General features: G+C 52.0%; 2 protein-coding genes across 2 annotated transcripts; both read left to right on the top strand.

The window, feature by feature from the left end:
* The first annotated feature begins 534 nt into the window (after nucleotides 1-534).
* Nucleotides 535-3,422, top strand: RBM7 (RNA binding motif protein 7). Its single transcript, XM_055819361.1, has 5 exons — nucleotides 535-700; nucleotides 903-1,065; nucleotides 1,649-1,751; nucleotides 2,011-2,104; nucleotides 2,566-3,422. The coding sequence occupies exons 1-5, from the start codon at nucleotides 605-607 to the stop codon at nucleotides 2,986-2,988; spliced, it is 879 nt and encodes a 292-aa protein (XP_055675336.1). The 5' UTR covers nucleotides 535-604; the 3' UTR covers nucleotides 2,989-3,422.
* A 224-nt stretch (nucleotides 3,423-3,646) lies between these two features.
* On the top strand, nucleotides 3,647-9,125 carry REXO2 (RNA exonuclease 2). The gene is made up of 7 exons (XM_055819362.1): nucleotides 3,647-3,824; nucleotides 3,918-4,001; nucleotides 4,381-4,458; nucleotides 6,142-6,253; nucleotides 7,032-7,140; nucleotides 7,493-7,546; nucleotides 8,703-9,125. The coding sequence occupies exons 1-7, from the start codon at nucleotides 3,693-3,695 to the stop codon at nucleotides 8,830-8,832; spliced, it is 699 nt and encodes a 232-aa protein (XP_055675337.1). The 5' UTR covers nucleotides 3,647-3,692; the 3' UTR covers nucleotides 8,833-9,125.
* The last annotated feature ends 301 nt before the right edge of the window (nucleotides 9,126-9,426 follow it).

The following is a 9,426-nucleotide window of genomic DNA, read 5'->3' as shown; positions in this document are numbered from 1 at the left end:
ACGGACACCCCAGCTCCACGAGGGGTGCAGCTGAAACCACAGCTGGGGAGGGGGAAAAGCGCCTGCAGAGGGGCCACCCGCTTCCCACCATGACGCTGCAGGGACCGGGAGCCGTGCAGATCTTCCGCTCCGCAAACCACTAATTCAGGTGGGTTTTCAGTCCGTACCAGTTTTTAAGGGTGCCGTTTGACCAAGAGGAAGAGATTCCGCGACCCCCGCGGCGCTGCGAGCCATTGCAGCCGCACAGCTGGTGCCCGCGACAACTCCACCGCGATAAACAGGGTTTATTCTAAGTTACCGCCGAGCTGCGCGGCCCCGGAGGCAGCGGGGCGGTGGGAGCGCGGCGTCTCGCAGGCGCGGGGCCCTCCCGCCGCCCCGGCCGGTTTCTGAGCCCACAGGTTGCTGCCTCCTCGCTCGGCCCCGGCCCCCGAGCGCGACTCCCCCGGCCGCCGGCCCCGCGGCCCTCTCCCGCCCCGCGGCCCCGCCGCCGCCGCCAGGGGCAGGGCACGCCCGCTCACGCCCGCTGACGCAGCACGTCCCGCCGACGGCGCCTGCGCAGAGCCAAACGTTGGCGCCGCTGAGAGAGGGCTGCCCGGCCGCGGCGATGGGGGCGGCGGCGGCCGAGGCCGATCGGACCCTCTTCGTGGGGAACCTGGACCCCAAGGTCACCGAGGAGCTCATCTTCGAGCTGTTCCACCAGGTACCGGCAGGCAGCCGCTCCGCCCGTCCGCGCTTTATACCGGGGGGGCGCCGGGGCGGGCCCAGGCCGGGCTACGGCGGCCGCCGGAGGACAAACAAGCGCGGCGCTCGTAGGGGCCGCGGCCGGTGGGTGGCGACCGCCCCCCGGCTGTTGGGAGAGCGGCTGCGTTTTGCTTTTAACGCCTTTATTTCGTGATTCGCAGGCAGGCCCGGTAATTACGGTTAAAATCCCCAAGGACAGAGACGGCAGGCCGAAGCAGTTTGCGTTCGTGAATTTCAAACATGAGGAATCCGTCCCGTACGGATTGAGCCTGCTCAACGGGATCAAACTGTACGGAAGGCCCATCAAAATCCAGTTCCGATCAGGTACCCACAAAAAGAAACAGTAAATAACCTCGAGAGAAAGCAAATGGGCTGTCAGCTGCCCCCTCGCAGCGTCCGACGGATTTATATTTATTTGAGTAAATTGCATGTGCGCGTCTCACCAGACGACCCCACACCTCACAGCCGGTGATTTAGCGGAACGATGGTGGCGAGCAGGCGTGTGCTTCTGTCCCTGGGCTTTAGCAGAGCACCTTTCAGCCAAGCATAATCCCTGAGCTGAGTCTTTTGTTTCTTTTTTTTTTAAAATTATTATTTTGGTTATATTCTTTTGATTATATATTACCCTTGAAAGCTGATCGAAATTATCACACAAACAGTAAAAGTTGCCTCTGATGTCAGTCAAATGAGGCAGATTGGCCAGAATATTGCCACCCAACTGCATCTTAATTAAGACACTTGCAACATCTCGTTTTGGAGACTGGATCGTGTGCCTGTGTGGGTCACTGCCAAAACTCAAGGGCTGATTTGGCATGTGAAAACTTTTAGTGTCTTACCAGTTTTCTTCAGACTCAAGTTGCTCTAACTCGTGTTTGTTGGCCTCATGAAATGTTTTGTTTCTCTTAAGGGAGCAGTCACGCATCTCAAGATGGCAATCCATTGTGTTCCCCTCACGGAGCCGCCAGCACCAGCCTGTCTAGCACGCTGCATCCGGCTTCAAACTGCAGCAGGTACGAGCCCCATCAGCACGCATGGGGGGTACGTGCGCATAGCTTGAAGTAGAAAGCAGCATTTGCATGGTTCGCTGTGTGCCTGGCTCTCTTTCTGAGTGCAGTTTGGTCTTTCTTCCCAGTTTCTGACCATGGTAGTGAGTTCCAGCTGATGTTTGGATGGTTGTTTTGCTTCTAATGGGAGAAACGCCACTAAGGTGCAGATGCCACTGGAACTGTGTTTAAAGCTAAAATTCCTTATTTGTTTTTTTGCCTGCAGATATGACAGGGGTCCTGACAGCATGGTAGCAGCGGGATTCACATCATCACAGCGGTCTCTGCCGCTTGCTGAGAACCTTCAGAGACAAGCGGTGGTATGCTGTTTGCTCACTAATGGCATCTGACCCTGCAGTTGTCTGCAGCTGACAGATAACATCTGGTGGAGTTGTCTCTAGTTTTGAGTATTTGTTTCCTGTAATGAGTGTGAGAGGTGGTGGGAATATCTTTTGGGAGCATTGAAATGATGATTCCAGGAGGTTTACAGTTCCTGCTACCAAGGCGGTTAGTCAGGGAGGGCCTTGAGCTTTAGGAGTTCAGCTCCCAAGATGAAACAATCCTAAGATGAAGCCATTGGTAATAGCTGTCCTGTAAGTTAGTGTTTACTCTCATTTCCAAACAAAGAACTTTTGTTTTCCCCTGCCTTTGCAGCACAATTAACGTGTGGTTTGGCGGCTGCCTCAGGGGTTAGCATTTCCTCGGCCCCAGACTGGTTGGAGTGCTCTCCTGGAAGGCAAGCATACCAAACCCACCAACCCTTTTCCTCGTCTCTTCACAGATGAACAGCACCATGTGGCAGCAGCCCCCGTTCGGGGGGAAGTATGAGCAGCCTGGCTTTGCCCTGCCTGGCTACCAGCATGCTCCTCATGGCTTCCACCCCTTGCCAGCCTCCCAAATGCCACGGCGCCCAGAGATGCCTGTGTCACGCAAGGGCAGGCTGAGCGCCCACCCCTACCACCTGGACGGCAGGCACTTTGGTCGTGAGCAGCGCTTTGGGGACCGGGGCCCTGACTACTGCAGGGGCAAGAGGGAGGAGTACGGCTTTGAGGAGAGGGGGCACGATGCTGGTGCCGAGCATCACTTCAGGGCAGGCAGAGAGGAACCTGGCTATGACGACAGGCACGGTGATGGCTGGAACCATGACTACCGGAGGGAGAGCTACAGAGACAGAGAGGCCAAGTGGCACCCGGCGCGGCATTAACGCCTGTGCGGCAGGCTTCAAAGAACTTGACAGCAGAGAATGCTCAATCTGTTTCTTACTGAGTACACATATAAAAAAATACCGACCAATCCATCAAAGTTACCTTTTAATGTTTGTAAAACTACTAATGGCGTAGCCCTCCAAAACTAGCATCTGAATTTTAGGCGTGTTAACTCTGTACCTCAGGGCTTTTTGTGGGGAAATGACCCGATGTGCTGCCGTTTCGGAGAAACCGTACTGCAGGGAAGCAGCTGTTGATGCTTTTGCAGTGGGGTGGAAGGGGGCCAGTCTGTACCAGCTGTGGGGGTAACCCCCTTTTAAACGGAGGTGGGACGGGTGCTTTCTGCCATCTTAAAATATTTCGCACGGCATTTTTGATACAGAAAATGTGAATGTTCCTTAGAGAATTAAAAGTCTCCCTGGAAGAAAGCTCATAGCCGTGGGTGAACCAGCCTCCCTTGGGCCTGGGGCGGTAACGCTGCCTGCGTGGCACCGAGGCCGGGCCAGCCGCGGGGTCTCCCCGTCGTGTCCCGCCCCGGCGGAGCCAGTTCCCGGTGCATGCCCCTCCAGCGCTGGGTGTCCGCGTGCCGCCGCGCCTACATCTCCCAGCAGCCCCCGCGCCCGCCGCCCGCGCCCGCCTGGGGGCTGCCGCCGCGGGCCCTGCCGGGAGTTGTGGTGCGGCCGCGCTTTGCGGCCTGGCGGCGATGCTGGGCGGCAGCCGCGCTGGCCTGGGTCGGCTGCGGGGCTGCAGCGGGCGGCTGTGGCGGGGCCGGCGGCGGGCGGCGGCCATGGCCGGTGGCGGCATGGGCCAGCGGATGGTCTGGGTGGACCTGGAGGTGCGGGGAGGGAGGTGGGGAGGGGAGGGGAGGGGAGGGGAGGGGGTCGCGGTCGGCCCGCGGCCGCGCTGACAGCCCGCTCCCCTCTGGCAGATGACGGGCCTGGACGTGGAGAAGGACCAGATCCTGGAGATGGCCTGCCTCATCACCGACTGCGACCTCAACGTCCTGGCCGAGGTGGGTGAGGGGGAGCCGCCGGGCCCTGCCGGCACCCGGCCCTGCCGGCACCCGGCCCTGCCGCCTGGGGGCCTGGGCCTGCTGGGCCGCCGGCACCTTCCTGCTTCCAGGGGCAGCTGGAACCGAGGAACTGCCGGGCACCGGCCCTCGCTGCCTCGGGGCTCGGGCCGCCTCGGCCGCCCACGGCAGGCGCTTCGGGCCGAGGCGGGAGCATGGGGGTGCGGCCTTCGCTTTACACCTCCGAGCGCCCGCTCTGTGTTCTCCAAGCGGCAACTCCTGCCACCCTGGTCGCTGTGCGTGGCAGTGTTGTGTCTCAGGCCTGAAACCACTTGGTACTAAACTTTTTCTCCTTACTTTTGTCTTTTTCTCTTCCCGGCAGGGCCCTAACCTGATTATTAATCAGCCTGACGAGCTGCTGGATGGCATGTCCGAGTGGTGCAAGGAGCATCATGGGAAGGTAACCCTTCTAGAGCAGATGATTTCTCGTTCTTTGCAATGATGAGAATGACGTATAATTCAGGATTATTAGTTGCAGTACAGTCACCTAAAAAGGGACAAGTCCTGTGCTGAACAGTTTGCATTCAGAGGGGATGAAGAATGGGAGACAGCAAGTATCCTCCTTACTTTGTACCAAGGAGCTGATGTGTAGTGTTTTGGCCAAGGTCTCGCAAGTCATCCATGGCATAGTTGCTTATTGTATTTGTGTATCTTGAGTCTTCGTCCCATGTCTCAGCTGCGAAGTTGTCCTGAAGTGGCCTGTGCCCTGTAGCCTGGTTTTTTTACAAGTTTGGATAGCTCTGGAAGCTGCTGTCAGACTTGAGAGCTGGAAGCATCAGCAAAGGCCAACAGCTGCTGAGCGGTCCCCTGAGATGGCTGGAGTGACAGCTCATGGGAGAGTTGCAGGCAGGGTGAAACGAGTGTCGGTGGGCCCGGGAATGGCATCTGTCACTCAGATATGTGCAGCTGGTTCCCGTCTTCAGAGGTGGAGGCTTGGCATCGTGCCTCTTGGTGTGAGGTTAGGATGTCGGTTTGGCTCCCTGGTCTGCTTGTTGAGCCGTTGGCCCTGGCCTGTTTCTGCAGGAGCCCAGGCTGTGGGCTGGGTTGGATGGAGTCCTCTCACAGCTCCTCCCGGTGAAATCTGTTCTGCGTTGCCTAAAATAATTCACAGAGTAATTCTGAGGGAGAAGGGAAGATGTGGCTTGAAGCCCTAAGTAAGAAGAGGCACAAGATTGGTGTAGAATAGTCCAGAGCCAACAAAATGTAGTTTTCTTGCTGCCAATTTAAAGTGGCTGTTTTACTGTAAGCACTGTATTGTTGTTTCTGCCTGTCCCCTCAGCACTGTAAACCTGGTGTTTTTTTGCTGAGAGCTTAACTTTAGCAGCAAGAGATTATTTGCAGTTCTTTCAGCCACCAAAGAAAGCTTCCTCCTTGCCGGTAGCAAGAAAGTGAATGGATTTTCCAATCCGTGATTATGAATTGAAATTCAAGTTAGTTTTCAATTAAGGGCTGAAGTTTTAAGACATCTGTAACCCCTCCCCTCCTTCCTCCTTCGGCATCTCACTCTCCCTGGGAAGGATTAGCACGAGTTTGGAAAATTAATATTAATTTACTGTGATGGGTGCTTTTCCCCTTCTCCAGTTGACTCAAATTCAGCTTCAGTTCACGAGTGAATTGGAGATGGTAGCATAATGTTATCGCTGCTTCTGAGGAGCTACTTATTTTTAATTGACTAAGAGAAGAGAAGCAATTAGAATGTAGATGAAAATGCAGCCACATAATGAATTTTTTAACCACCACTTGGATCTGTCAAGTAGATTTTTGCGGCACAGTCGTGGAAATATATAGCATAGCCAGATGGAAACAAGTCACTGAGAACACTTGGAGCAGATTTGACATTTAACTATTGAAAAAAAGAAGGAGGAAGGAACTTTTCTGATTTATAGGAGTCTTGATAAACACTTAAGCCAGGGTCCTGATTATTTCAGTTTATTTATACCTACTGCTGTGTGCTGGGGAGGCAAATGCCTCTCCTTAAACAAATAACACTTGAAGGGTTGACCTTTTGCTGCTGAGCATTTCTGGAAGTATCTTTTCCGGCACTGTGTGTTTCTGATTTCTGACGGATGGCTCTTTTTTGCAGTCTGGCCTTACTAAGGCTGTGAAGGAGAGTAAGATTTCACTGCAGCAAGCAGAGTATGAGTTCCTGTCCTTTGTGCGACAACAGACACCCCCGGGTCTCTGTCCTCTTGCAGGTAAAGTATGTTTATTCTTATTAATAACAGTATCATCCCTCGTGCGGATGCCAGCTGGATGCCAAAAGGCCAGCTGATGCACATGGTGGGGATGCCTTCATCTCTATGCTGACATCTGGCATGCAAATCAAAACCTGTTTAGTAAGGAGAGGTTCAGTGATGGCATCATCCATCCTGCAGATTCCCTAAAGCAAGTATTGCATGCCACTGCTGCAGGAAACTTTGGTTCTTTTTTGCATTACTGTTTCCATATACAGTTATAACTGGGGTGGGCAACTGAACTGCTGACTGCAGTCTGTGACTGCAAAGTTTGAGCGGCAGACCTGACAGTGTCTTCTTCGCTGTGTATCGAACCACATGCCAAATATGACTCTTCCAGATGTCCTGCAACTACATTCAGGACGTTCATGTACAGTCTGGGGACTGGTGCTGAGTGAAATGAATGGCAGTGCCTATTTTCACTTGGCAGAAAATCCAGTGATCACATAATACTGTGATACTTATCTGCGCAACAGAAATTGTAGTAGTCTGAAGAAATTACCGTAGTAACTGAAGAATTACTAGAGGGATTACGTATTTAAACTGTGATCCCACAATGAAAATCTGACAAACCTTTACAATCATATTTACTAGAAAATGGGATAAACAAGCTGTTTATGAACAGCTTTTCTTACCCTATGATCTTTCCCCAGCTCGCTTAGCCTGCTTCTCATTCAGATGTTGCTCGTGGTGGCTTTGTAATGTCTTTGAAGAAACGTCTTGTTTTGTGTCTTTGTAGGTAACTCTGTTCATGCAGATAAGAAATTTCTTGACAAATACATGCCTCAGTTCATGAGGCATCTTCATTACAGGATCATTGATGTGAGCACCGTCAAAGAACTTTGCAGGTAAATGTTCCCCAAATTAAGTAGTCATATGAAAGAGAATCTAGGGAAGCCTGTTAAGGGCATAATGCGTGCTTGTCTAAAACAAGGTTCAAGGCTGCTGGGAGAGGGCTGCCTGCAGCCACCTCGTTCTTTCATTGCTTCTGTTTTGAGGGGGTGCGCAGAGAGAGCTGTGAAGTACTCTGTGCGAGGTGTGCTCTGGAGTTTGCAGCACCCTGACTTATAGAGTACAGGCTTCTGTGGATGCCAGTGAAACTGGAATTCTTTCACTGACTGTAACAAACCCATAGCAGCCACCAGATGTGTTTTGGAATCCCAGTTTCCTCTTCTAAGTGGCACTTTTTTTGGCTTACAGACGCTGGTATCCAGAAGAATATGAGTTTGCACCAAAGAAGGCAGCTTCTCACAGGTAAGGTTTCTATGTTTGCTTGTAGCGGAGGTTGTCAGGCAGGAACTGTGCTCTTCACGAGCAGAATGTGGAATTTCCTTTGAATTCTAGACTGCTGCTTCTAGCGCAGACAACAGCGGAGGCTCTGTGCTTGTGCTCCCCATCGTATGTTTGTATTCTCCTCTCCAAAGCCTGGTTAGTATAGGGAAAGGGATTATCAAAACACAGAGAACTGGAACTTTCCTTGTCTGTTCTGATTCACTCTGTCTGCTGTTTGAGCCAAGATGCTTGTTTGGCAGCATAGGTACATCTGTCACTTTTGTAGATATCGCAGGGAGAAATTATGTGAAAACGGTAGCTTAACAGTGGGTTTTACCTGCCCTTGTTTTGTGCTGAGTTGTTCACAGACACTAAGATCAGCAGGTGGCAAATGAGGAGATGAGAGTTCTGCTCCTGCCCAGTTCCGAGGTTCGTAGTGTGTCAGGGAGCTGTTTCTCCTTTCTGTGGAAGGGCTTAATTTTGAGTTACGCTTCTGCCAGCATCTGAGGCATCCCTAAAAGTTGCAGTTACCTCAAGGTTTTGGAATAAAAGATTCTGTGCAATGTTAACATGTATTCCAAGAAAGCTACATTTTCTCGTTCTTCTGAAGGGAGGAGACAGTGGGTCATGCAGGATGCACAGGCTTTGGTAAGTCCGTGTATACTGTATGGAGAGCAAGGGCACTCATCTATAGCAGAGGTCTCGATCAAACTGGCAGGTTGGTGTGCTACCCCACAGGAACGTGCAGACCTGTACAGACCTTGCTGTCTGAGCGGGCAAAACTGGCCAAAGCAGGTGCTGAAAGCAGGTCTCCGGAGCCCTCGTCTCTTCTCTTGGGCTGAATTGCTTTTAATAGTTGAAGCTGTAGAACCTGTTGGCTTTCAGGAGCTTCTGTGTCCCGTGGCAACATCAGCTAAAAAGCTGTACGTCACTCCCTGACCCATCGGTGCTGCTGGACTTTTACTGCTTTCCGCATACTTGAGACTAGTGAGGCTTGTTTTCATCTCTGACGGATGTGCAATCCGTGCATATCAGAGTTTGGCTTCCTACAGCCTGGAATTTTTCAGAAGCATTAGAATCTGGCTGTAACTGGAGATGGGCACAGACATTTTGAAATCCTCCTTAATTCTCTTTTCAGAGCGCTTGATGACATCAGGGAAAGCATCAAAGAACTTCAGTTCTACAGAGATAGCATCTTCAAGAGGAAAACGGATGAAAAGAAAAGGAAACTAATAGAGAATGGAGAAAGCGATAAAACCACCAGCTGATTTCTCATCGTACCATGCCATCCTGTAGCACATACTAGATGTGTCTCCTGGTCCTTTTCTGTTTGCCAGTCTCTCGAGAAGCTGCACCCTTCAGTTACCTTGTTTCTTAACAGTTGTTAGAATGCAGAAGCCTGAGTTACTGCTTCTTTTCTGTTTCAGCAAGGAATCAACACACTCGAGCCTCAGTGGCGTGCGTCTTTGTACACACTAGGTAAAACATGCTGTTTGATACTCCTCTTCATCTGGTTTTAGATGCAGTCTTTCACAACACAATAAAAATGGTTCTGTTGAAAGGTGGTGTTTTCATACCGCCTCTCTTTTGCGCTCGCCATAAGCTGCTAGGTGAACGTGGGTTGGAGAAAGAAAGCGCTCTAGGGAATGACTTATGGTATATCAGTACAGTACGTGCACCTGTTGCATTCGTGGGCATTTAACAAGCCCTTTTGTGCGACACCACCCTTCAGAAACAAGCTGACGTTGCCCATCAGTTGGTATGGCCCACTGAGCGCAAGACACTGGCGTCACGGCATGGCCACCTTTTCTTTCTCCCCACCCAGTGTGCTGTAATTCAAGCCACAAAGCTGCGTTTCTGAG

Source organism: Falco peregrinus, chromosome 15 (assembly GCF_023634155.1).
Source record: "Falco peregrinus isolate bFalPer1 chromosome 15, bFalPer1.pri, whole genome shotgun sequence".
Lineage (NCBI taxonomy): Eukaryota > Metazoa > Chordata > Aves > Falconiformes > Falconidae > Falco > Falco peregrinus.
Note: the sequence above shows the minus strand (reverse complement) of the source record. Positions and strands in the feature narration are given on the sequence as shown.

What these genes read in the sequence shown, in the direction of transcription:
- RBM7 (XM_055819361.1), top strand. Translation starts at nt 605, where the DNA reads ATGGGGGCGGCGGCGGCCGAGGCCGATCGGACCCTCTTCGTGGGGAAC. An exon ending in CCGGCTTCAAACTGCAGCAG is followed by an intron (nt 1,752 to 2,010) that starts GTACGAGCCCCA and finishes TTTTGCCTGCAG; the next exon opens with ATATGACAGGGGTCCTGACA. An exon ending in ACCTTCAGAGACAAGCGGTG is followed by an intron (nt 2,105 to 2,565) that starts GTATGCTGTTTG and finishes GTCTCTTCACAG; the next exon opens with ATGAACAGCACCATGTGGCA.
- REXO2 (XM_055819362.1), top strand. Translation starts at nt 3,693, where the DNA reads ATGCTGGGCGGCAGCCGCGCTGGCCTGGGTCGGCTGCGGGGCTGCAGC. An exon ending in ACCGTCAAAGAACTTTGCAG is followed by an intron (nt 7,141 to 7,492) that starts GTAAATGTTCCC and finishes TTTGGCTTACAG; the next exon opens with ACGCTGGTATCCAGAAGAAT. An exon ending in AAGAAGGCAGCTTCTCACAG is followed by an intron (nt 7,547 to 8,702) that starts GTAAGGTTTCTA and finishes TTCTCTTTTCAG; the next exon opens with AGCGCTTGATGACATCAGGG.